Source organism: Centrocercus urophasianus, unplaced genomic scaffold, assembly GCF_019232065.1.
Source record: "Centrocercus urophasianus isolate 14NV4802_14NV808 unplaced genomic scaffold, USGS_Curo_1.0 seq_31, whole genome shotgun sequence".
Lineage (NCBI taxonomy): Eukaryota > Metazoa > Chordata > Aves > Galliformes > Phasianidae > Centrocercus > Centrocercus urophasianus.
The window spans coordinates 9962754-9990309 of record NW_024884878.1 but is presented as its reverse complement, the minus strand read 5'-3'; the positions used below and the strand labels follow the sequence as shown (position 1 = coordinate 9990309).

Here is a 27556-nt window from a genome sequence, read left to right as displayed (position 1 = left end):
AGGGCTTGGGGAGAGGATTGTAGTGGAGCTCCATCCCCATTCCACTCCTAGCAGCTCTCTGGCCATCCACCCCCGCTGCTGCCGGCCGAACACGGATCCGTGCCCGCCGTCCCGGGCGTCCGTCGAGCCCTCGGGAGGTGCAGGCGTGTCGGGTGGGCGCCGGGCGGCCGAGCTGAGGCCGTTTCAGTGCAGGCTCGGCTGCCCCGCCGCCCCCCGCCGCCTTCCTCCCACCCGTCCCCTTCCCCGGGCCCTCCCTGCAGCCCCGTGCCGCGTGGTCGCGATGTGGGCCGCGGGGAGGGAGCGGTGGGAGCGGGCGTGAGGCGCCGCGAGGGAACCGTGGTGGTGGTGGGGGGTTGGGGGGTCCTGCTTCGTTTCTTAGCCATTGTTAAACGGAAACCGAGGCGTGTGCTGTTGAATGCTGAAACCTGACGCTTGGTGCAGGGAAACTTCCAGCAAGTGTAGAAATGCGCCGGGGCGGGGTGTGGGCGCATGGCGATGGCTTTGCATCTGTATTGTATCTTCGTGGAAAACCGTTTATTACAGAGAACTGGAATCGGTGTGTAACGACTCGTGTGAAATACAATTAAATGTTAGTAAAGCTGCTTGCAGTACCACTCGCTTGCGTTCTGTTTAACGCGGTAGTTCTTGACAAGAAAAGGAAAAAAACGAGATCTTTCTTTCTGTTAGCGCCCGTGCTAGAATTTGACTATCTCATCTGTGGAGACTGTGGCAAAGAATTCATGGACTCGTACCTAATGCAGCACTTTGATTGGGCCACGTGTGATAATTGCAGGTATTGCAGACAGTGGGCGAGCCTTCATTTCTTTACCGTAGCCTTCCGTCCGAAGCACGGAGTTAATCGTAAAAACTCATCAGACGGGAGGTGCAGCGCCGACCTTTGTGTCCCGCGTTGCGAAAGCGGGGAGGTGACGGTGCTGCCCCGCGGGTGCGGCACTGCGGGGTGCGGGGAGCCGGGCAGCGCGCTGAGTAACGCCGGCTGTGCGGGGGGAGGGGTGCATGCCGCATGGCGGCGTGAAGGTGGGGTGCGGGGGATGGGGAGGGGAAGGGAAGGAGCGTTGCCCGGGGAGGGGGAGGGAGGGCAGAGCGGGGCAGGCCGGGAGCGGAGCCCGAGGCCGGTGGGGGTGGGGATGGCGCGGTAGGGGACGGGTCGGTGAGCCCCATCGCGTCCCCTTAGCGCGGAGAAAGTGCTGGAAGCGCCGCGGAGATGGCTGGGGTGGGGAGACGCAGCCAACCACCGTTTCAGCAATGAATGGGTGGAGAATAAAAGATGGCTGCGGGAGCTCCGCGGGCAGGTAGCCACGTGCAGCCGTGGGAGCGGGGAAGCGGTCGGTGGGCAGTTCCGTCCGGGAGCTGCGATGGGCGGAGGGCTCACGCTGCCTTCCGTTCCGCGGCGCTGCGGGCGCGCACGCGGCTCTGCGTTGCTGCCGGCTTCGGTGCTTCCTGCCCGGCGGAGCTGCTCCGTACCGAGCGATCCCAGCTGAACTCAGGATACGGGATAATGCGAATTTTATTCTATTTTTACTTATTTATTTATTTTGCCTTTAATTGACGAATGCCGCCGTGGGCAGACAGCTTTTCATCTGCAAGCTGTACGTTTTAATATTTCCAGGTTTTGGCTTTCTTGCCGCTCTCCGTCTGGCAGTGGGAAGCCGTCTGCGTTGCTCACCTTTGCGATCCGGGGCTGTGACTCGGCCGGTCGGCCTGGCTCACACTCCTTAGCTCCCGGCCATGTGTTGGGCTCGTGCTTTTGTCCCCTGAATGGCTCCCGGCTTGGGAGAAGTGCCCGAAACAATTCGTGATTTCGTGGCACAGGGGTTGCGTTCTTTGTGAGAAAACAAAAATCAGAGAGGAAAGCCCTTCAGGTTTCAGACAAAAGATGCTAAGTCTGTTGGCTGAAATGGGACTCGGTCCCGGGAAACTTGTCCTGCAGTTCAGCTGGGTCCTTGGAACTCCCCGTGAGCTGCATGCATAAAAACGGAGGGGATGGATGGGGGCTGTTGCTCTGCTGGAATTTCAGGAATGCATGCAGTCTTGATGGGAACTTGGGAGACTAAATAGTGCTTAGGCAGCTTTCTCATTGTTACTTTATATCTTCCAGAGATGCTGAAGATAAACATAAGCTCATCACAAGGACAGAAGCAAAAGAAGAGTATCTTCTGAAAGACTGTGACTTAGATAAGAGGGAACCGGTGCTTAGATTCATTGTGAAGAAAAACCCTCATAATCCTCGGTGGGGTGACATGAAACTTTACTTAAAACTGCAGGTACAGAGAAACCTGGGACATTTCCAGCTCTTCTTACCTCTGCCTGACTTTGCCAATAACCCAAAGCTGTAACTTAAGTTAGGGTTTCTGAACCGTTTGCTAAGGGTGGGAACGTTCAGTCGAGCTGTGTAAATTCTCTCTGTGGTTGAAGTAGAGAGGTGTGGTCCAAACCCACGCAGACATCCACGTGTGAGAGTGTTGTCGAGGCATCCAGCACGCAGGTCTGCCTGCCCGTGTTGCACAAGCAGAGGTGCACGGCCTCGTGGTGCAGAGCACGGTGTGCAGCACGGTCCTGCATGGCCCGTGGCAGGAGTGGCAGCTTCTCGTCTGCTGCTTTGCTAAGGACACTGCAGCTCTGCTTGAATACGCACGGAATTGCAGCTGGGCTTCAGTTGGGGTGAGCTTGCCCACCTTGCACCGTGGAAAGCTCAGATTTGTGAGTCAGTATTTCCAAGGCAGAGGCAGGATTCATGGTGAGACTGGCGGTGTGCGTAAAGTATGCTCGCGAGTCAGATGCTCCTGTCATTTCAGGGCAAAAAGAAACACATCTGTGCCCATCCTGTAGGTAATCAAGCGTGCTCTGGAAGTGTGGGGGAATGAGGAATCCTTGCAAGAAGCAAAGGAGCAGCGCCGTGACAGCAGAGAGAAGATGAAACAGAAGAAGTTTGATAAGAAAGTGAAAGGTAAATGGGTAAACCTGGACAATGCTGTACCTAAAGCAGTTCTGTCAGTTCGTTCCTCCATCTGCCCAAAATGCTCAGTTTTCAGTATGACAAAATGGAGGTCCATCGTGGCCCATGGCACTGAGCTGGGAGCAGTCTGGTCTGCTCTCAGAGCTGACCAGAGATTAATTTCAACAAACAGCGTGTTACAGAGCTTTTTCAATTCTTTGGTATCGTGCACGGTGTGCCTTAGGCATTCCCAGCTTGTGTTTTTTTAGTGGTTATCATCCTTACTATTCCAAGTTAACATTTAGAAGAGTTTTCAGCTGGAGTAATTCTGACCAATGCTTTCAGCTCCGACACGCTGGCTGTTTTTACAACTGCACGTTTGTTTCTTAGCCAGAGTCTGCATTGCCCACATCATGCCTGCTCAGCTTCAGGTTCTCATTCACTGAGCCCGGAGGAGGCAGAACATAGGATTGAGCAAGCATGGGAATTGCAGCAGACTGCAGCCAGGATGGTGGAGTGCAGGGCAAGGACAGGCCTTGACTTGAGAGTGCTTGCACCCTGACTGACTTGGTTGAAAACGTTACCACCCTTTGCTGCTTAATATTCCTGCTACCCACTTTCAGCATGCAGGTCTGCGCCCGGTTCACTTGCAACTTCGCTGCCACAACTGCACACCCAGCTCACACTGCAGGGCATGAAGCTCAGAGAACACACTGTGAGCAGAATGGAAAGCTCTTCCCAGTCCTGTAAAAAAACAGGAGGTGGCTTTACAAAAGGCTTTTTTATGGAAGGTTCCATCTAAGCTTTCTAGATGTCATTGAAGGGCATTGCTTAAAAAGGCAGTGGGCAACACGTGCTCCCTCCAGATAGAAAGCTCCTGTGAGCTATTCTCATGGTACCTTTCAAATCATGTAAACGAGGTGAGGTTACGTTGGCTGCAAGGCAAATCAAAACTTGTTCTTGCCATACCAGATTTGCCTTCACATTCATGGAAGACAGTCAGCGAGCAGACTGCCAAAGTGCAGTCCTCGGGAAGGTGGGTGGCTTGAATTTTGTTAACTGACACTTCAGAACCCTCAGAAAACCTTAACATTTCTCGCCAGAGCTTCGCCGTGCAGTGAGGAGTAGTTTGTGGAAGAAGACAGCCAGTATCCATGAACATGAATACGGACCAGAAGAAAGCGTTGATGAAGAAACGTACAGGAAGACGTGTACTGTGTGCGGCCACGAGTTGACTTACGAAAAGATGTAATGTTAATTTGTTTGCTGAAATTCATTACCATCATTTTTAATCATATTCTTTATTAAAGAAATGGCAGTTAGGAACAAGCTGTTAGCAAGCTCCATGAATAATACAGTCAGTTCTGTACAGAAGAAGGTTAGGCTTCCCAGCTACATCTTAGGGGAGAGCATGCACATTTTTAACAGGCTGGAAATGGCTGCCTTGTGGGATGAGAAGTTGGCGTTTTACCCTCGTTTTACATGCTGATGAAATTTAAACAAGGTAGATTTCCCTCTACTCTTCCTTCAGTCAGAGCTGAAGGAAGTCTCTGTATTTGCACCAGCTGTTAGCTGATGTCAGCTCCCATATGTCTCAGGCAGCCAGTTCCTAAGCGCTGCCCAGGTGGTTGCAGAGTGTGCCGCCAGGCTGGCTCTCCCTGCGGGTGGAGATGGAGACCTCCAGCTTGATGGAGGGAGGTGTCCTGTTTTGGGATTGTTAAAGCAAAGCACCGTGCTGAAACATTCAGTCAGGTTGCTGCCATATTCTATACTATGAAGGCTTAAGTATCCTTCACTGATTTCTTTTCAAGTTTTGGACCAAAAAGATGACTCTTATAGTAAAAGCGTATCTTCATTTACCATCCTGGTGTGTGTGAGTGGTTTCTGGTAAAAACCTATTGGTGGGGAGAAGCATTCCAGGGTAGATCTGTCTAAACTGAGCCGAGTGTTGTTTGTTTGCACGAGAGGTGGACTTTGGTCCAAGTTCAAATTCCTCAGTTTTTTCAGCTCCTCACTGCTCTTACACAGTGACCAGGGAACGCATGTGGAAATGGCCACCGTGAGGGAGCCTTCTACCAGCTGTTCTGTATTTATTCACCGTGAAATCCAGTGAGGCATTAGGGGAGCCAGGACCCCCGTGGCTGTGCAGCAGTGAAACAGGGCAGGGAGGAAGGCTGGTGGTTCTGCTGACAGACCTTCACTTCTCAGCAGCTCTCCCATGGTCTGCAGACCACAGAGGGCAGAGGGTCCTCGGTGGGAAAGGAAACATGTGTAGAGTTGGTTAGTTATCTGGAAGGCAGGTGACCTGGCAAGGCTTTTGGAAGAAGGCTCCGGGCTTTCAACATGGCAGGCCCATCAGGCTACGTGTGCTGTGGGTCCCAGGCCTCACCTGCAGCTTTGGGGCAGGAAGGGTGCTGTGCAATGACTGAACAACTTGCCTCCCTGCAGGCTGTGACAGTCAGCCTGCAGCAAACACCAGGCCCCCCCCCTGTCCCATAGCAGCACGTGTATGGGGGCAAAGGAGAGGGAAAACCTGTGTGAGCACGCTCCTGGCACCAGGCAGCACCCACACGTGCATCACTTGGCTGTGCACGCAGGGTAGGTTTGTTAGATGCCCGCAGCACACAGATGGAAGGTGTGTGTCAGCGTCCCAGCAGTGGCACAGGGGAAATAGAAGCGCTCCATGACCGTCTGCTTCTCGCACCCGTGCAGCTCTGCTCTGCTTCAGCAGCTCCCCCCAAAGGTAGGACAAACACAGCAGTAACCTGCTTCGCCTTCATTTATTTTTGACTTTAATAATTGTGCATTTTTTTCCAACCACACCACATTTCTACAGCACCTTTACACTATTCACCACCCCACGCTTCCGCGGTTCCACGTTTCTCAAGCTGGCTAGCTGCTGGTACAAGCATCTCATTCTTCCTATGGACCAACCGGTTTCCCAAGTCAAGACAGATGTGTGCTTCTGGACTTGGAAAGAGGGGAAGCTTCCAACAGACTACTGAGATGTCAAAACCCATCACGGGAACTCCATTCATAGTGAAAGTGCAAATTTGGTTTTAAGCCATAGGATTATGCTGTCCACGTGCAAGTATTTGCAACTGGATCCCCAGCACCACTGTTTGTCGAGGCTCAGAGCAAGTTACAGGTTTGCACGTTGTAACCACATTGTCACTTCTACAGAAATCACATTTACAGTCCTTTAGATCCCCATCATTAGTTAACACCAGAACTCCTTACTCATCTGAGACAGTGGAAGAAAAAAGCCAAACCCCAATTAAAACTTCTACAATGCTAAATGTTTCTTTTAAAAAAACACTATTTAATTGCTCAAGAACATCAACAGAAAGATTTGAAGCAGAACTGTGCATGACTGACAAAACTCTCTGCATAAAGCAAATTTATAACACATAACAGTAAACCTTAAAGAAGAGAGGGCTCAGTCAAACCAGAGGGGGTAAGCAGTGAAAGCAGAAGTAACAAACTGAAGTCTATGAGGACACATCCAACTGCAACAAGCCACGTACAAGCTTACGTCGACACTCAAAAAATTTCCTCTTTGCTCTCCTCACTTTATTAGGAGGTCAATTTATTAATGTTGGGATGAATTGCATTACGAAGCATAACACTGGAAAAAAAAAATTTGTACAGGAACAAAATTACTTAAAATTCATCAGTTTCAAGCTTGAGCTGTGTAGCACTGGGTATGAAATTCTCTAAACATTCACCCACAAAGTAAAGAGAACATAAACAGCTTGGAAGTATACTGTACAGTACAGACCTGAGCACCTAAGGCAGTGTCTTTGCCACTCATCACTGCTTGTCATAACACAGACCACTCTGATTTGGCATTTCTATAAGTAATGTTATTTGCATAACTCAAAACTAAGGCTACTCTATTTTCAGGTTACGTGTTTCCCCAGTCTGAGTCTCCTGGCGAGAAACCTCTTCAGTGAGCATCAAAATGCTTTCAGGTGACACAGGAGCTGCGTGCTGCCGCGGCAGATACGGCCACCACAGAGCAGTTGTTGCTAAGCCGGACAAGCAGTGGCACCTGGTTGATCCACCATGGGGAACAGAAGCATTTCTGGCAGCACTGCAGGCCTGCAGGTCTGGTTCGGTGGCATGGCAGCCCTAAAACACAGTCAGGGTTGCAGTTACCAAAGCAGAAAATCTGTCCCACTCCAGGTGTTGCTCGCTGCTCCTATTTATCGGTGGAAGCGACTGCCAAGAAGAGGTCGTAATTTTGACCAGACTGTAAAAAGGATTGCATTTTTCAGAGCTTATCCATCAAATTCCTCTACTGATTGCTTATAGCTACTGGAATAAGACACCAGACAATACATTTTAAAAACATACTCAATCCGTATGCTCTATACTACTTTAAAAGCTTAACGCATTGTTTCACATGCCCCAAATTAAGACACTTTTCCTATGCCATACTAGAGACTTTATCACACTGCTCACTTAAGAAAGTGCATTCCCTTTCACACTTAGAAAACACTACAAACTGCTTCACATTTCTGCAATTTCTCTGATTTAAGGGCCAGGCAGAGGTAACAAATCCTATATTGATTTTTCCCCAGTTTTCATTCTTATATAAACAAGGGAGAAAGAAAAATACTACCATGAAATCAAGAGTCAAACCAAAATAAGAACAGATTAGAAGAATTCACACTACTTCATGTCAATCCCCTAAGAGTTCTATCTAGTAAGGCTTAGGATGCTTACAGACTGCTGTTGGTTAGAGAACTGAATTGTTTTATGTAGGAGCATATGAAAGCCAGTTTTAATCAAAAAGTTTTTTCATCCCCATGTCAAGTTAAAAAAAAAAAAAAATTGTTACAGTCCTGAAAACAAGACTTCACCCAGGAATTCTCCTCAGGCCTGCAGAGCACAGAACTGCTGAAAGACGGCCAGTATGTGATGATCCAGCTCAGCTGTAAACAGGAGGTTCTCGAAGGTCACCATGTACTGCTGGATTATCTGGTGATGCTGGCAGACAAAAGACACCTATGTTGGTGAAAAGCTGTCATCGAAGTTGCCATGCACATCCCATTTCCACGGCACGCACACCTCTGACTAGAAAAGCACGACGCAGGGTTGGTGGCAAAGGAAAAGCACACGCTGCTACATGGTGCCAGCAAGCGCTGCACTTCGGGGGGCTTTTCAGCCCTTGACACTGAGCTGGGTGCGAGGAGTCAGAGACGGCTCAGAGGTACTGTAACGGATCCACGGCAGCGCTTCAATCTGCAGCCACATCTGTGACCAGACCAAGCTGCAGCCCGCGGGAGGATTACAGCACCGCTCCTTGCAGTCACCCACTTTTCCACGCACCTTCTGCTCACGCAGGTACAATTTTCTATTGCTGTCACTGTCACCCAGTTACCTGGTTTAACAGAGACTACAACTGCTGTGCTCAGCAGCCACCAGCACACCGGCTCCTGCCCACAGCTCCGAGCCGAGCAGAGGGAGAGCACTCACCTGCAGGAAGATCTGCTGCAGCCTTTCTATGCAGCTCTTGTACCACGGCGTAAATACATCAATTCCGCCGGTCTCGCAGCGCACTAAGTGCTCAGTTAACAACATAATGAAGCGCTTCAAGAGGAAAGAAAAAAAATGCATTCACTCAATGTCATCAAGCGAAGGCAGCTCCTAACCTCACATAAGTGCATCTAGAGAACAGAACCTTTAAATAACAACATGAAAATAACTGTTTCACTTTACAGACGCTGGATTTTGCCAGCCAAAAAGAAAAATAAAAAACCAAGGTACTTTTTCATTCAGCAATCCACACAGCCAAAGAATTTTGCTGCTGTGTGCATAAAACTACAGAAGTCCTGTCTGCTCAGCCACAGCCTGCTGTGGGGTTAAGGATCAACTCAGGATCAACTCTAAAACCACAGTAAGTCCCCCAGCTCTTTCCTATATCCTCATGCCCGAGATACAAGCGACGTGAAAGCTTGTAAATTCAGTGACCTTTAAAGCCTGAAGAGAGGAGAGCTCGCCCAGCATTACCTGGAATATTACAAGGAAGAGATTCTTCTGCTCGCTCTGTGCTGACTCAACCTTCTCCTGCAAGCGCTCTATCTGCTCCTCCAGAGGTCCGTCCTCCCGGTCACTGCTCCGGTCATCATCATCACTGTCTCGCTGCAAGGGACAACACAAGCCTAACTAACAACATGTGGGCACTGTCAGCGTCCTCTGGATCCACCTGGCATAAAGCTGCAAGGAGACTGGGACTGCTTTTTAGCTCGTCGAGTTTTGTATTTTGAAGGGCATCTACTTTCAGTACAGTCAGAAAATCCATTTGGAAGAGAAAAGAAAAAGCCAGTATGGGAACAGCCTGAGAAGAAGATATCAGAGTAGCCGGAGGAAACTTAAATATTTACTAGGATGAAAGCCAAAAGATGTAGTTTTTTCACTGCCTACAAACCAAAACACCTCACTCCTCCAGAGTAAAGCAGTAACTCCCCTCACAAAATAAGCAGATAAAATAACCACAAGAACACGGTGCCAAACCTCCAATCTCAGATAGCAAGGCCTTAAGACAAGATTAAATAGGATACAGGACACAGTCTGATAGATTACACTACATTCAAATATAGATGTTGCTTCCCTGATTGTTTCCATGTAAAAATGCCCCCAAATTAGCAGCTAAAAACTTCAAACACGTCTTAAAGGAGCATATACAATTTGTGACAAACGCAGGGACTTGTCTTGCCTTATGCATTAAATAGCAAATGAAACTAGTTAACAGGAGATAGCAACAGCTCCATGCCAGCATCAAAAAATGGAAAGACCAGAGCAATGGGAATTCCAGTGTATTCTTTTTATAGGACCTCGCTTCCTCCCTTTACCCCCTATCTACAAAGGTTTCCTGAACTTAAAATGCTGAGTGCAACCTAAGAGAAGCTTTGGACTCCCTCCATAGTAAGGCAATCCACTTCATGCTGGGAACATCAAAATCTGATGGTTTACTTCCTCTAAAAGGAACGATGATGCAGCAGAGCACCAGCCTGCAGGACCACTCACTGTTGCATACAAATGCTTCTTCCTGGCAAAATACTCATTTGAAGTATTCAGTAATAAAGGGCTGCAGCAAGAGATGAGAACAGACACAAAAAACACTGACGTATTTGTTTCGGCGTGCCAGAGAAGCTCTTTGCCTCACAGTAAGATCAATGACTGCGGCCAGGCCTTCAATAATTACTGGCATTTATTAACTGCTGATCAATGTAGATCAAGGATGCAGACAGCTGTAACAGCTGTTGCTTGGAGTGAAGGGAACAAGACAAAGGGTCTAGGGACAAACGGACAGAGGCAGACTGCAAGGTGGCAGTGGACTCTCCGCAGAGGTTTCTGAAAGCATGAGTGACTTGCGTGGGTTTCTTAAAAAACAATCCGTTTTTGGAACAAGTTGAAGACTTTGTGCAAGCAATTGCATTCAAAGACCAAGTCTTGACTAGCAAACTCACTCTCTGCAGCTCTCAAACTGACTTCTTCTGTCACTAGCAAGCGTTACACTCAGCCAACAGCACTGTGCCAGCAGCTGGCAGACAGGCAAACTCTCACCCCGTTTTGCTATCCCACCTCAGAGAACAGAATACAACAGAGGTCTGGTCATCAGTTTGTTCCATACAGTAATTTAGGTCACACAGAAGTGCTCAGAAAAGTAACCTGGAAGAGGAGACGACAGGTGCCAGTGTCAGAATCCAGCAGCCTCCATCAGAAGAACAGTAACAGCCAACTTTTCGATAGCCAACAGCTGTTTCCGTGCACTTCTGCATGGAAGCCACAAGAGTTCTCTTTAACAGAACTTACTGTAAATACGTAGTTTTTACCTGTTCTTACTCCCAATTAGGTGATGGAATCCAGATGAGAATGCAAATGGAAGATATGCTAATACTGGAAAAGAAACTTCTGCAAGGAAGCTTGGACAGAGCACAGACACATTAATTCCCTTACAGATTTTATTAAATTCTTAGGTTATGGCTACCTTCAGAAACACGGATTGAGAATACATATCCAGTTTTGCTGTCTTCCTACTATGAATGACCACTTTTGTACAGGTACATGCATCCTGGTAGGCATATTTACTCTGCCCTGCCCCAAAAGCAGCTGTGCATCATTTTGACTGCATGCGGGTTTGCCTAACTTCACTTAAAAAATAATCAAGAATGCCAAACAAACTACTCACTCTTTTGTGTTGTCTGGCCAATCTTGCCTTTGTGTCCTCCAGTTCTTTGTGAATCTTCAGAACATGCTTATTCATCTTACGAATTGTGGAATGCAAGATCTCCCAGATGTAAAACCTAAACACACAACTCAGGGTAAGGCCTTTTTCTAGGAATGTTTTCCAGCATCCTTCCACTTTGACGTGTTCAGAGACTAACTGCAAAACGACATTCTAGAAGGATTCTTGTCATATAAACACAATCCCAACTCAGACAGAAAAATGATAAAGTATGCATTCAGTAGAAAAGACTAAAGGTCAAGCATACCCTTTCCTTGCATTACTTTTCAGAGATTAAGCTGTAAACCGCTCACTTAAAATACTAATTTACAGACAAATCCACGTGTTACCTAGTAAAATCATGTGCAAGCTCTGAGGAGAAGATCCAGTTTGCTACTGCAGCACAGTCAACAATTTGTGTCCGAATCATCTTGTCCACAAGCACAGCGATCATCTATATTTTGTGAAAGACAAAACAGTCATTTCTACCAAAATAAGGTCTTGGGCAACATAAGCAGTACTCCAGTCCTGTACAAAACCAGAAACAGTTCAGTTCCTTCCGTTCCTCGTGAAAGCAATGGATCATTCTTCATTAGCATAACTTCCTCTTAAAAACAATAATCATAAGCATCAAAGCTGAAAGTGAAGCAGCACAGACACAACTCCATGTACATGACATCAAAGACAGAGCAGCTGCTGGCCTACACTCTCCTTGAAATGCAGTAATTTTCAGTTATGGCAGTAACCACTTTCCTGCAGGTTCTATTGCATTTTAGGACAGAATCAGTAGTGAAGTGCTTGCTGCAGGCAGTGCCACGATTCCAGGGGCTTTGCAAGCAGTCCAAAAGGCAACTGTGGAGAAGAGCTGCAGACTAAAGCAGTTACAAGCTGTTCAGAAAAAAAAAAAAAGGCTTATCTTGGTTACTCATGTGCTTGAATGTCACAACATCTAAGAACCACAGCCTACAAAGCATTTATCCTCACAACTACCCTTCGGCACATAAGGAAGTGTAACAAAGCTCCTTTTAAGGAAGGGAAGTTAAAATAACCAAATGAATCATACAGAAGACTCAGGGCTCAACTTTCGCATCCCAGGATAGCATCCTATGCTCCGTGTGTCTTTCTGTAATGCCAAGAAGAATCTCTGATTACTTCCCCTGATCTTCCAAGGAACAAGCTTAGGATTTTGGGGAAAACGTCTCATCTTGGTGTTAAAACTTCTCGTCATGAAGGCACCACTACAACCACACTAAACTAGTCTAACGACCACCAAAAATCACCATCTGCAGCACAGCCCTCAAAATACTGATAGCATAAGGCAGAACAGAAGGCGTTCCCATTCACGACAGAGGAGGGTGAACTGCAAAGAAACTGGGTCCACAAAGTGCCCTGTGTGCCAGAGATGTTGCGGACACACAGACAAGAAAGCACCTGAGCAGAAGCAGAAGTCTCAACTATAGTACCTACAGGAGAGGAAATTCAGGTTCCACGATTGAGGCCTTCAAAACATCAGCACTTATTTATAAAATGCATTTTTGATTTATTCATAAAAATCTAACTGAACTGTTCAGTATGACTTTGAAGCCTCCATCTCAGCTTGGCCATACTGCAGTACAAAGGAACGAAGAGGAAAAGGATATGGACATTAGACTGCAGTAATGTAATTTCTTCTGATCCAATTAAAGTAAAAGTAGGTCAAGACTGCAATCATCACATTTTCAAGGTCAGTATTTTGGGCAAGAAATTTAATATCTTTAAAAAAAACACTACTTTTTGAGATATATATATTTTCTAGAACTGTATTTGAAAGATATCTATACCAGGTGCCACTTGTCTTTTGGGCACTAAATTTTCTCTAGGAACCATGGAAAGCAGTCCATAGGTTTAGCAGCAGAGGCAAGGATTATCCCCTGCCCACAGTGGAACCATTTCTTAATGTCTCACAGTGTAGCTGTGAGGTGTGCTCCCCTTTCTATTACAGTACCCTGTAACTCAAGCACATCAGTAAGCAACACATAATTAACGTGGGCAAATTCAGTGTGAGCTCCTCATTTTTATTTCTATGTTTAGGAGAATGACAGCTGAGGGAGAAAACAACTGCTGTGAAGAAATGGAACTGCTTAAACAGCTGAGGTGTTTTCCATAGGCCTTCCAGGGTGCTATTACCTCTGATTGAAGAATGAATGCAATCATGCCTCTGCAGTCTGACTGCTCCATTCTGAACAGTTACTGACTGCAGCTCTACTCATATGCAACAGCGACTTCAACCTGATCTCTGTGGAATAACTGCATACATTTTGCTAGCAAGTGGAGAAAGCCTACAGACCAACCAAATTCCCCCATTTCTAAGAACATGGCTTGCTTTTGTTAAGAGATGTACATCTTATTTCAATTCTATGCATCAACACCATTTTCCAATTCTGAACAGCAACAAGTTCTCTTGCATGAGAAACAGCATAGCATAAGCCCGAGCCAGAATGACACAGCCTTTGCTCTCCCACAAGTAACTGAGAAATAAACAGCCATGTAGTATATATTTTATCTCCAGCCTTCCTTTAAATGCCTTTCATAACAGCAAATAGAATTTGAACTTTCCTTTATATCTGACGAAAGTCAAGAAGGTTTTGAAGGATATAAAGCAAACTAAAATGCTTTATTTAATGTGACCTCAGAGAGTTTAAACTCAAGTGGTACTTGACACTGCAGTGCCTCACCTGTGGATGGTTCTTCCAGACCTCGTACACAACTCTCAAAACATGAAGTTTTCCCTCATCACTTTCAGCAAGCGTTTTGAAGACTTCGTGAAACCTTTTAACAGACGTAGATTAGTCAGTGAAGGAGCAGGGCTCAGGTCAAAAGAGTATCTGATATGAGGTAAGTGGTTTAGATTGCCCAAAAGAGGAAGTTTTGGGACTTTATACCGCAATTCCTGAACAACTACTAACAGGAAAATACAACCAATTGAGCTAAAAAAGATATACTCATAAAAGCAGCTTAAATCCCAGTGGTGAATCTCCTCCTGCAAGGTGGACTGTATTTCTCATATACCCAGAAGTACAAGGCACACAGAAATGCTTCCTGTGCTCAGCTGGGGCAAAATGTGCTGCTTTTAGAGCCTTAGACCTTCTTGACATGTTTCCATAACTTCACACACCCAATCTGCCCCTTCTGAAGGAAATGCTGCTAACGCCTCTGTTTTAACAAACTTACTCATACATAGCATTCACAACACACAGCATTCACCACTCACCATTTTGGAACTACAAAGAATGACCTAATGGCTGCCAGTGCTGGTGTGCAGCAGTGAAAACACCATGGACGTGTACTCACCTCTGCCTGCCCCTTACACTACTAGCTGCAGGTTACAACCTACAGTTTATAGTAAACATGCCCCTAAAAGGCTTCCAGGTGCAGGTTTTTGTATCAACCACATACTTCTACTGAGGAACAGAAAAGTAATTCATTAAAGTGCATCTGACTACTGCCTTCCTAGGTCATAGATGCGTAATATCTCTGAAGCACAAAGTATTAAACTCAGTGTGTAACTGTCTGTTACATCCATTCATATGTTTCACTTAACATTTACAACACTTCTGTTCCTTCAGTATATATACTATGAGTGTCACTGGCTCTCAGAGTCCTACTACATTGAGAAGTACCTAAAGCACTGCTGAAGCTTGCAGATCATTTTTTTTCCCATCGTTTCATTTACAGAACTAAACAGCTCTGCCAACCCTCAAACAGTGCACGTCACACTTACTTTGCCAGGGCGCTGAAGGAGTGGCTGAAAGACTTTGCAGCAAGGTGGAGCAGAGTCTGAACGAAGACTTCTATTTTCAAAGGATTGAAAGTAAATCCTTCATCTGCAAATTATTTAAAGTTTTATATGTAATGCTTACAGTATCAACTGTAGAGATAACTGATGGTTTTAACTCACTTCAGGCAAAGTGTTGGCAATAAGGCCATGCAAGGCAGAGAAAGGTGCTAGCAAACAATTTAGTATTTATTTTACTAAACACTATCCGTGTTGCAAATAATCACACTCCCAGTTTGCCTTGAGGAAAACACGCAGAAAGATCTCTTGCATTTGGTCAGTGAAGAAGCTACCAGAGACACAACTGCTATAGAACAACATAACAGCACTCAGACAGCAGCAGAGGACAGCCAAGGAAGCTGCAGAAGTATGCAACAAGATGAAGGCGTGGTAGGCCATGAAGAAAGGAGAGTAGGTGTGGGGAGGGAAAGCTAAAAATGATTAGGATGCAGAGGATGGCCTTTTCTGATATGGGAGAAAAGTCCAATGAGTGTGCATAACAAATACGGGTAGTAGAGGTGAATGGTGCAAGATCTCCTCCTGTGCACCTGAAGACAAGCAGGTCGGGGAACAGCCATTGCTGCATGAAGCTTAAAGCAAACTGGGAAACACGTGGCATGCCAAAAACAGGTTACAATTGTCCTCTGCTTCCATAGGAGCACTGTTTTACACTGTGGAAATACTGGAACTCACTGCGCGGATCACTTCTTCCATTTACTTAAATGTGAAATGCCCACTCCTGCACTCCTCACCCCCCAGAGCGTGCAGGCTTCAGGAATCAATATTGTCTGTGTCTACAGATCAAAAAAGAAGCCACGCAGAGTCCCATTGTGTGTTTCTATCTTAGGAGAATCTTCTATGGGAGATCAGCCAGCATTCAGGCTATTTTATCTGCTCTGGACTGGTCTGAGAGAAGGGGAGCTCTTAGGGGAAAAGTGCTGGTTTTACCAGGGTGAAACAAGCAGTGTGAAATGAACTCTGCTGGTAAAAGCAAGGGAGATGCTAAATTCCAACACACTGCCTCTGTCAATAATCTCAAGAAAACCCATCTCAAGCATTGTGTTACCTCTGTTAAGAAACGAGCCTGCTCCTGCAGATAACGCGTTTACAACAAAGCCCAACAGTTGTGCATCTTTTCGCTTGCTAATATTTTCAAATCAACTATTTGAAGGAAGAGCACAACATTTGGCTAACCAGCACACACATAGCTCTAAAGTGTATACAGTAAATAGTGCCTTGCAAAACCTAGCAGAAGATACCTTACCATCGTCATCATCCTGATTTGGATTAGGCACATCTTTTAAAATGCTGAAGATTTCATCATTACTGGCCTTGTTTTTAATTGCAATTGTTAAACAGAGTGCCACAGTATATCCAGGAAGAGACCCTAAACAACAGCAAAGCGAAAAAAAAAATAAAAATTAAGGAACTGAATGTCTTTTGATGTAAGCTTGCCTATCACAGAAGCAAGTACACTTCCCAGTGCACATAACTAGTTGTTCCAACATCACGGTCCATTATTCTACTACAACTGCTCAGTAGGTTTCCTTGTCCTCATGTCAAATTCAAAACTTTTGGTAGAATCTTCAGAGCTGAGGCCGAGAAATCACCCTTCTATCTTAAAGCTCCACATAACGTCCCTCAACTTCCTAAAATACAATACTTTCTTTTTTTCCCGTATTTTATCTTGGATGAAGAAACCTTCACATATAGGACTGTCCATTACTCCTTTTATTACTGGTTGTATGAAGTTACTTTTCCCCCCCCTCAATCTTCATGTCTTCTGCTGTCTCTGTGTGCTCCATTACCAGTGGAATGTTTTACTGTTCTACCATATTCAAAATACTGGCATGCTCCCTTGCTCTGAAGCACTTTGACTTGACTCTTCATGAACTTTAATACTTACTATTGCTTTCATCTCCATACTTGTAGATACACACTGGATTTGCAGGACTGAGGACAGAAAAGCTTGCAGGAACAATATCGATTATCCGCTGATGATAGGAGAGCCTGCAAATAGGTTTAAGAGCAGTAGAATTGAAATGGATTAATTCTGAAGTCATTCCTTTACAATGGCTTCCTGCTATTTAAGTTTCACATGTTAAGAAAATACAGTTGCACTGAATAAAGTGCTCACGAGTAAGATCTAAGTAACTTGTTAATGGATGCTTGCTACTTGAATATCTTGATAGTGGGACTTCATCCTCACACCATTCAGCTTTTGAAAAGATTAAGAGACTGCCTGGTAGATGTCTCATGCAAAAGCTTATGAAGCCATCCACAAAAATAGCAAGAGTCCAGTCAACTACTAAGCCCCAGTCAAAGGAGAAAAAAAAATACTAAATGCCTTCATGTCTGCATATCTTTCAATTTTACTCCCCAGCTTCCATCACTCCTATAAAGGATTAATTTGGTGAAATGGAAAAACACAACAGAAAACTTGAATTAGTTTTGCAGCATGTTACTATCACACTTGTCTGTACTGAATTCACTCCAAAACAGAATGATCTAAGATTCTGAACGACACAGGGATTTTGAACATTTTACTGAACTTCCTATCCCTCTATTTCAAGAATTCCCATAGTGTATTCTTGTTGGCTTCTGTGGGATTTTTGTTCAAGGGTTTTTTGTGTTTTTAAATAATAGGTAGGTTGCTCTGAAAAGTAATGCCTCCTAGTAGTTTCTTATAGAAATAGATACAAAAAGCACAATAATGCTATTTGACAGAGCAAATTCTCACCTACAAAAAACAATTTTTCAGCATAGTCACCTCATGAGCTCTGCATTTTCACTGGCGATGGACAAGAGCCCGCAATGCCACGCTTGTTAAAACCAAACCAGTGGAGGTGATCTCTACTGCTGCCACCACTGCTGAAATGCACCACCCGCCCCCTCTGTGCTTATATCCACTGTCGTGTCCACGGACGTTCAGCAAGCCTCAGCAACAGTGGGTGCCACTTTTTCCCACAAAGGAATTCAATGCCACGCTTTGCTCCATGCGCACTTCCTTATCAGACGCCATTTTGCCAGGCTGCCCCTCTACTGCCATCTGTTGCATGGCCACAACATGGAATGCAGTGCTGACAGGAACGTTCAACCCCCACTGCCATACCACCACCGTCTGCCTCTGACATCGTAGGCAACATAATAAAAGCAGGAGACAGTACTTTTGGATTACTTCAGTATATGTTTTTTATAAAAAAAAAGGACTACTGACATCAAAGAGACTCACAAGAACTAAAATTCCACTCTTAGTTCTCAGAGTAACTAATGATACGCTCTGCTCGTTTCTTTGAAATCTAAATATTTCTCAGGACTACTGGCTGATCCCTACTTCTCACCATGCCCGTGGCGAAGAATGTCCCTATGTAAACAGATGTAAGCATAATTAGAGCAGATAGTTCATCACTGTGTGCTTCACCTGTTTCTCCTCGTCTGCTAGAAGTAGTGCTCTACAACAAGTAAATCAGAATGAAATCATACCAACTACGGACTTGTCTCTTACTCAGAATGGAATTACAAGGACATGTAAGACAGAAATTGCAAGGAGTGTGGAAGCAACCAGAAACAAAGATCATTCTTCCGAGAGCACAGCCATCTACAGATTTCACTTACCGCATGCATTTTTCCAACACCTCTCTCACAAACTTGGGTTTGGGCTTTTCAAGGTCCTGAGTAAGACAATCTGACCTATCAGAGAACAGAGGTGATGGTGTTGGAAAGAATTTGTCATTTAGTCTCTTTCTGGCTTGGTGTGATACATACAAAACAATCATGGTCTAAGCACAGCTGCACTGCCTGACGCTCTTTTACAGCACACACATTCTTAAGACAGTGAGACAGCTCATCACTATATCCTTGCTAACAGTAATCTTGAAAAGTCATCTTTATGTGATGTATTTAAGTAGCTCTCCTTTCCACAACAGATTACATTAACTTGTGCTTATGGTTGTTCTGCCTTCCTTCTCCCTACAAAAAAAGCATTGTGTGATTTTATAGTCTATTTCTTCCTCACAGGAATTTGAGTTTCTGGCTGATTTCAAATGCATTTCAAGAGTGCTATGAAGTATCTCAAATAGTTACAAGATTTGTGAAAAACAGCAGCTTGTGAGAAAAAGCACACAATCATTCCCATCAAGGAGCATCCATGCAAGGAAAAAACTGGTTCTACAAAGACCTCCAGTGGGTCAGGCAACATTCTACTTAGACTAAACAGAAACATACAGCTCTGTGAGGATAATACACCAAACTTCAGTAATGCCACAATACCTTACTGAACATTCCTCCATGACAGCTGGGCAGATCAGCCATGGAGAGCATATATGGTAGCAGCCTACAGAAGTTGGGACTGTATTAAAGATGTAACTCCAGCTTTAGTGGGAGAGGGAGCAACAGTATACAGTATATGAGAAAGGCAGCAGGCAGCCAGCACAGTGCCTGGAATACAAATCCCACGGAAGCCTGTGGTTAGGCATTGTTGGAGACCACTGAGCTCCTGCCAGGAATGCGAGTTGGAGATTTAGCATAAGAATGGACAGCGGGGCCAGCTCTGCTGGAAAGTCAGGTACTAAGATTTTGCAGGAGGAAAATTGGTTCAACGATCTCACAGATGAAGATGAAAATCGAAGGTTTAGGGTAGCACAGAGCGTGACATCACAGAATGAGTGATGTCACAGGATACAGACACATAGAGCACAAGGGCAAATCATTAAAGTTAGGGAGCCGTTCAATAACTGACCAAGAATACGAGACAAAACAAAGAAATTGTGTTTCTACTTCTCTTTAGGGAACACTCACACTAGCTTGATATTTATCACAAAATTAGTCAGGGACAACACAGAGACTAAAAGGATTATCAGGACTATCTACCTCTAAATGGTGATGAGCAGATTAAAAAAAAAAATCTCTGAAAAGTTAGAGGAAAGCAGTTAGTACAGCCAGTATACTGCGACACTTTCTGGCTAAGTCTGGAAGTTTATGGTTTCTGCAATACGAGTTGCATATTAAAATGTGAGAAACTTACCAATCTTCCCAGCTCCAACGGAACTGGAAGTTACTCAAGTGGTGAGAAAACCAGTTAATGAATCTTCATCATACGAAGAAAAAAGAAGCTCTATTAAATATTGAAACGGCAGAAAAACTTTCCTTTGAGATTTTCTTGTAAGTATATTCTATATGTCAATGGCAGTACAGCATTACATTTAGGTCAAAAGACGAGGTTCAGAAAATCAGAAACTAGATATTTTGGACAAATAGAGAGCCTGTCATGTTCTGTTGTTCCATACAGATGACATGCTAAGTTAACAATTAAAACAAACTTACTGTGAATACACAGCTTTACATTTTTGATGAGTAATTAATAGCTCTCCTGCAATCAAGCCACCACTCTCCTCCACCTCTGGACGGTGCATGTACCACAGCTTCACTTCCCAGACCACTAAGAAGCACGCACAGTACAAGACAGAAGAATACTGTGCAACTTACACCAGGCTGGGATGCGTGTAAGTTCTCATCAGCACTCCAGTGGAGTGTTTTAGGAAGAAAAGGCACAAGCCCCCAAACTTCTATTTAGATTAATCAAATCAAGAGCCCTCCAAAATTGTTTCGAAGAGCACTATGAATTTATAAAAATAATTCTGGATTATTCTTTCCACAGATTCCTTAGTGCCCAATGCATAGGAAAAATGAAGAATATTTTCCATCCCTCAAAAACACATTTACCTGTCTACACAGGTTGTATTCATTGTATCCAAACGCATGTAGAGCATTTCTGTGGCTTGTGCAAGCTGAAGTTTTTTGTTAAGGTTAACAGAAAAGCACTAGATAAATCAAATGCAATTCCATTCAGTTTTGGAATAGAATGGAAAAGAAACGATAGCTCCCTCAGACTATTCCAGAAGCAGGTAAATCACACTAAATCCATTGAGGAAGAAAAGGAAGACAAGAAGCCAAAAGTCTTTTTTCCATTCTAACACTGTTTTTCTTCCACTGATGTGAGACACTGCTGGCTCCTAGAGAAACTTAGAATTCTCTTCATGCAAGGGAACTGCGCAGGCACAGATAACAACCAAGTACTTCTGTAACCCTTCCTTGTACCTTAACAAGCTGCTCCTGATACTCGCATACAAACAACCTTTGATCATCACTGAAAACTCAGGAAACTGTCTACGCTGGCTTTGCCCAACAAAGGTTTTGTTGTTTTTACAGCATCCCTATTAACATTAAAAGCCTTCTACACAGAGATCCCCACAATTCCAGCAACAATTCAAGCTCTTATCACTGGCATTTACATGATTTTCAAACAATATGCCCTTGTGGCCAAGAAGGCCAATGGTACCCAGGGGTGCATTACAAGGACTGTGGTTATCACTCTTGAGGGAGGTGATCCTTTCCTGCCCTGGTGAGGTCGCATCTGGAATACTGCATGCAGTTCTGGGCTCTCCAGTTAAAAGAAGAAAGAAATCTTCTAGAGAGAGTGCTGTGGAGGATGACTGGTGTCACAGAGCATTGCCTGTGTGAGGAAAGGCTGAGACATGGGACTGTTCAGCTTGGACGAGTGAAGTCTGAAGGGATCTTATCAGTGCTTGTAACTATCTGAAGGATGGGTGTTGAGTAGATGGGGCCAGGCTTTTTTCAGCAGTGCCCACTCACATGACAATGGGCAATGGCCCAAACTGGAACACAAGTGTAGTTCTATATGAGGAAAACCAACTTTACTGTGGAACAGGCTGACCAGGAGACTGGAGATTCTCCTTTGGAGACATTCAAAACCTGCCTGGATGCTTTCCTTTGCAAACTACTGTAGGAAACATGCTTTAGAGTGAGGTTGGACTAGATGATCTCCAGAGGTCCCTTCCAACCCCTACAATTTTATGATTGTGTAGTGATACCATGATATATAATAAAAAATTGAATGAAGTTACCGCTGGATAAGCATCTGTTTTCTCAAGAATCTGTAGCTTGTTGTGAAATGATGAACTAGCCCGATCCGAGACTGCAATAGAATAGGAGCAATTTAGCAGACAGAATGAGCTAGGGTCACGTCGCCTTTCTCAGCATGTAACTACTCTTATTTGAGCTGACAGTCTATTACCGACATTCTGAATGCTTCCACTGAGAGCCTTTGAATGGGAACTTGAGCAGGTTCATTTAAAATCATCTGCAATGCTCACACAGTTCCTAAAAGCATAGATTAAGTCTGTCCCTTCCTTTCCTTCTCAGCCTTCAATATGCAATGGAGCCACACATTACCCAGTCCTAACAGGATACTTTAACAGCAATTCTTTGGAAGGCGAAAGGAAGTACCAGGGCAGTGTTCATAAATCTGAGGAGTCTTGCTCAGTCAGCCAGACTACACCCATGCTACATGGGCTCTGCTTTTCTTTCATGCAAGTGTTACAAGCAAAGCTTCATGTGGCAGCTGTAAAATAGATTACTGACAATATTTATTGCTATTTCTTCACCTACAGAAGAAGTGATATAAAGGCTCCATTTTAAAAATGCTCTCCAGAAGCAAAGAAAGGATACAACTTGTGGTAAAGAACCAGGCTGAAGTTTGCACAGCTCAATCAGCAGAGTTGTGTACATGACCTCGATGTGTGGCGGAGAAGGAAGCTGAAACAACTCTGCAAAAATTACCTGTAGGAAAGGAAGGCATAGAATCAGAGCACAGTCAGCTTCAGAACTGCAACATCAGCCTTAAACAAGCACATACCCGAATAGGCTAATATTATTCTGTCACGCTCAAGTTCTAGGAGAAAAAGGTAAAGTTTACAAAGACAGTGGTAACTCTACACCATATTAAAACATTCTAAAACCACCTTCACCGTTCTCTACTAACACAACACAGCCCCAGCATTAAACATGATACATCTCAGAAAGTGTACTCAGCTGTATTTTGCCCTAATGCAGTGTTACCAAATGATGTTGGCAAAACAAAGCTGAAGTGATCTGATTCTATCAAATAGTAAACATTAGATACACTAAGTGAAGCTTAAGCATATAATGTGAAAGATGATTTACATCAAAATTAGACTGTACTTTTCCACACTATTCTCTTTTCTCTTACACAAAATAATAAATGAATATAGCCACAAGCTGCAACAGAAAATAATAACCACCACTCCACCTGATAGAAATATATGCCCTGTACCCCCTTGGCTGAGGATCCCTTTAAGAAAACTAAAAACAATCCTGCAGACAGCATTCATATTTTATTTTCAAGTGTGCTCATAGGAGTGTGTCAATCCTTAAGGGCTATGAAGAATTCACCACTGTGCAACACTCATGTTTGAGTTTCTGGTTAGTGTGCATGCCATTCTCAACTGGATTTCAATCAAGTTCAAAATCATGAACCTTTGATTCATTTCAGTTGGTAATTTTCCTCACTGACAACTTTAAACTTCAGAACAAACACAGAGGAATTAAAGCTTCAAAGAGTAAGCAGTAGATAACGCTCTTACTAGTTCAAGAAATCATTGTCCATTTATAGGTTTCACAAACAGCACGTGAAAACACACTGACAAGAAAATGCTACAGTCTGAGGATGGACTTGGAATCACAACAAGACTATAAGGAGCTGAAGAACTTTTCCATGGAAAAAGCTTCTGGGTCTGATAAAGATGGAGGACTGCTATCCACTGCTGCTCTTTCAAGACAGGTTACATGAGGAAGCCACAAGGAAATGACAAAAAATTACGAGATCCTCCCTTGGGATATAGGAATATCAGGAATACACAGGATATCAGGAACACAGGTACTGTTCCCCTTGTTCTTCCTGCCTGGAGACTGGGACTTGTGCAGGATGCAGCGAAAGGACCCCTTCAGTGACTGGCTGCATGAATGGTATCATGCTCAGGGTTACTGGTTCTATGGTTCTGGACACACCTTCAAGAGATTGGGCAGGCTGACATTGGATGGGATGCAACTGCTAGGATGGGGCAACAGTTTAAATAGGCTGGGCTAACAGAACTTTAAATAAGAATTTATGGGGGAAAGGTTTGTACTTCTAACTAACAGAGAAACACTGTCATTTTAGGAAGCAGCAAAGGAAAACCTCAGATTTGTCTCAGTACTCTAACAAGGTAACGTGGCCAATAGCCTGCTTGAAGTGCCTCTACACCAATGCATGCAGCATGGGAAATAAACAGGAGGAGATGATGCCATGGTGCAATTAGAAAGCTGACTTAACTGCTAGCACAGAAATGTAGTGAGACAAGTCACATAACTAGAAACACTTCAGCTGAGGGCTGCAAAGTTTTTAGAAGACAGACAAGGAAGGAGAGGGGAAGGAGCTGCACTGTATGTCAAGAAATGGACAGACTGTGAAGAGCTGACTCTGAAAAACAGCCACGACGAGGCTGAGTGCTTCTGGGGACCATACCAATAAGGGACATCTGGTGGTCAGGCACCCTGATCAAGGAGCCAATGATGAGGTCTTCTTGCTTTGTCTGCAAGAAGCATCCTGATCACAGGATTTCATTCTGATAGGGCATTTCAACCACCTGGATGTCTGCTGGGAAAGCAACATGGTGGGCTGTAAGCAAGCCAGGAGACTCCTGCAGTGCACTGAGGACAACTTGCTTGTCCAGATACTAGACGGACCAACAGGGGGTGAAGCATTACCGGACCTGGTGCTCACTGATGCAGCTGAAATCATTAAGCAGGTTAAGTCTGGACACAGTGTGGGCTGTAGCAACCATGTCCTAGTTTGTAATTTTAAGGAAGATGGACCCTGACATTCAGGAGAGTGACATTTCATCTGCTTGAGAGAATTATTGGGTGGGATCCCCAGAAAGCTGTTGTTATGGACAAAGGAATACAACAGAGGTGGCAACTCTTTAAAGACACCCTTCTGAGAGCACAAGAACTCTCCATCCTCAGCATAAGAAATCAAATAGAGAAGGCAGGAAATTGGCATGGCTCAACAAGAACCTGCGGGTCAAAGTGAGGAATAAGGAGGAAATACAAAGGCAGTGGAAGCAGGGATGTATGGTCTATGAAGAATACAAGGATGCCATCTAGACATGCAGAGATAGGATCAGCAGTGCCAGGGCACAGAAGGCACAGAAGGCACAGATCCCTTGTTGAGTGAGGTGAAAAATAACATTAAAGGATTCTACAGGCATGTTGGTCGGAAGAGGCTGGCCAAGAAGCATGTACTTACTGATAAATGAGATAGGAGAACTGGCAACAACAGACACAGAGAAGGCTGCAGCACTCAAGTTTTTTGTCTCAGACTTCAGATGGCAGTCACGATTCCCACATCTGCTAAGTTCCTGAACCTCTAGATGGGGTTGAGGGAATAAAATCACTCCCAATGAAAGCAGAGAGCAAGTCTGAAACCATTGCATGAGACTGAAACCTGTACAAGTCTACGGGGCTAAACAACATCCATCTAGAGTCCTAAAGGAACTGGCTGATGTGCTGCCACGCCACTCTTCCTCAGATTTGAAAAGTCATGGCTGTCAGGTGAAGTCCCTGGTATTGAAGGAAACATCACTCTTATTTTTAAGAAAGGCAGAAGAGAAGACCTGGGAAACTACAGGCCATTAAGCCGCACCTTCATGCCTGGTAAGATCAAAGAACAGATCCTCCTGGAGACTATATTAAGATGCTTGAAAGAAGAAGGAGATGATCTGAGACAGCAAACACAGCTTCACCAAGGCTGACTGTGCCTGACCAATCTGGCAACCTTCTATGATGGAGTGATAGCATCAGTGGACAAACAAAAGGCAAGTGATGTCTGATGTCATCTACCTAAACTTCTGCAAGGCCTTTGGCATGTCCATAGAATAATTAAGATTGGAGAAGACTTCTGAAATCTCAATTCCAACCGTCAATCAATCACCACAATGCCTACTAAATGACAGCCCTCAATGCTGCATCTACATGTTTCTCAAAAACCTCCAAGGATGGTGACCCAACACCTTCTGGGTAGTTTGTTCCAATGCTTCACCATCCTTTCTGAGGAAAGATTTTTCTTAATAAGCAACCTGAACCTCCTCAACACACAGCACACCACATCCTTATCTCTAAATCAGAGATACAGATTTTAAGGGTGGTTAAAGAATTGACTGGATGCTTGCAGCCAGAGGGTTGTGTTCAGCAGGTCTACATCCAGGTAGAGGCTGGTGACTGGTGTCCCCCAGGGGTCCATCCTACTTCTAGTGTTTTCCAACATCTTGATCAGTGACCTAGGAAGTGGGATTGGGTGCACTCTCAGCAAATTTACAGATGGAACTATGCTGTGTTGTGCAGGTGATGCAGCAGAAGGAAGGGATGCCATCCAGAGAGACCTTACAGTGCTGAGAAGTGTGTGCATGTGAACCTAATGAGATTCAACAAGGCCAAAAGCAAGGTGTTGCACCCAGACCAGGGCAATTCCAGATATGCATACAGACTGGGAGAGGAACTTATCAAGAGCAGCCTTGCAGAGAAGGACGTGAGGGTTTGGGTGGACAAAAAGCTGGACATAGGCAGCAGCATGTCCTTGCAGACCAGAAGGCCAACTGTATCCTGGGCTGCATCAAAACAGGGTGGGTGGCCAGCAGGATGAGGGAAGGCATTGTCCCTCTATGCTCAAGAAGATCAGATGGGTAGAGCAACTCTCTTGTAAAGAAAGGCTAAGGAGGTGGGCTTGGTCAGCCTGGGAAAGAGAAGGCTTCAAGGAGGCCTCTATGCAGCCTTCCAGTACTTAAAGCAAGCTTATTAACAGGAGGGAAACAGAACTTTTGCATGGTCTGATAGCGATAGAACAAGAAGAACAGTTTCAAACTAAAGCAGGAAATTTAGTTCAAATACAATTATGAGGCAATTGTTTCTCAGAAGGCGGTGAGGCCCTGGCACAGCTGCCCAGAGGAGCTGTGGTTGCCCCATCTCTGGAGGTGCTCAAGGCCAGCAAGAAAGGGTCCATGGGCAGCCTGAGGAGGTGGGTGCAATCCCTCCACAGCAGGGAGGTTGAAACTTGGTTCGTTTTAAGGTCCCTTCCAACCCAAGCCATTCTGTGATTCAATTACACTGTTAAGACACATATGGTACAAAAGCACTGGGGAACACGTTAGGTACAGAATTGCTTCTGCTGTCAAGACAGGAAATAGCAACAATTGATGATCAGTCATTATCTACTTGAGATACTGATTAAGATGGTAGTTCTGATATTCATTACATGCTCATGACCAATTATTCATGCAAAGCATTTCATGTCATACCATATTTTGTGGAAACAAGTGAGCGACAAGAAAGGTCAAGACTGACAATCTGAACGTATAAGCTTTGTCAAGCCCAAGTTGTATACCAAAAGCTTTACAAGTGCAACAGGTCCTACTAGTTCAACAGCCTAGTGATGCTGTGGCTCTGCTCACAGCCACCAGTATTACCCACATAAGCATGAATAAGAAACTGCTGAGATAAAGGTGACACGTTTCAGAGTTTTGTGCACGGAGCATTCCATGCTTGACATGACAGACTGCAACATGGAGCATCATGGCCCTCCAAAATAAGCCCATTTTGGGAAGGTACTGAGCAGCATACATTGGCTTCTGTCTGTGCT

General features: G+C 44.7%; 2 protein-coding genes across 2 annotated transcripts in view; one reads left to right on the top strand and one right to left on the bottom strand.

The window, feature by feature from the left end:
- XPA (XPA, DNA damage recognition and repair factor) overlaps positions 1-4818 on the top strand; it is a 60971-nt gene extending 56153 nt beyond the window's left edge. Inside the window, exons 3-6 of the mRNA XM_042829399.1 lie at positions 688-793; positions 2120-2285; positions 2851-2968; positions 4060-4818. Of these exons, the coding sequence (XP_042685333.1) occupies positions 688-793; positions 2120-2285; positions 2851-2968; positions 4060-4208 (539 nt within the window). The 3' untranslated portion in view covers positions 4209-4818. The remainder of the gene's footprint in view (positions 1-687; positions 794-2119; positions 2286-2850; positions 2969-4059) is intronic.
- Positions 4819-6511: 1693 nt separating this feature from the next.
- The window catches only part of NCBP1 (nuclear cap binding protein subunit 1), a 31884-nt gene continuing 10839 nt past the window's right edge, over positions 6512-27556 (bottom strand). Inside the window, exons 11-24 of the mRNA XM_042829509.1 lie at positions 22534-22644; positions 20728-20792; positions 20030-20092; positions 18622-18696; positions 16913-17016; positions 16271-16393; positions 14953-15055; positions 13907-14000; positions 11543-11646; positions 11157-11271; positions 8975-9106; positions 8441-8554; positions 7825-7951; positions 6512-7211 (exon numbers count right to left, since the gene is read on the bottom strand). Of these exons, the coding sequence (XP_042685443.1) occupies positions 7838-7951; positions 8441-8554; positions 8975-9106; positions 11157-11271; positions 11543-11646; positions 13907-14000; positions 14953-15055; positions 16271-16393; positions 16913-17016; positions 18622-18696; positions 20030-20092; positions 20728-20792; positions 22534-22644 (1317 nt within the window). The 3' untranslated portion in view covers positions 6512-7211; positions 7825-7837. The remainder of the gene's footprint in view (positions 7212-7824; positions 7952-8440; positions 8555-8974; positions 9107-11156; positions 11272-11542; positions 11647-13906; positions 14001-14952; positions 15056-16270; positions 16394-16912; positions 17017-18621; positions 18697-20029; positions 20093-20727; positions 20793-22533; positions 22645-27556) is intronic.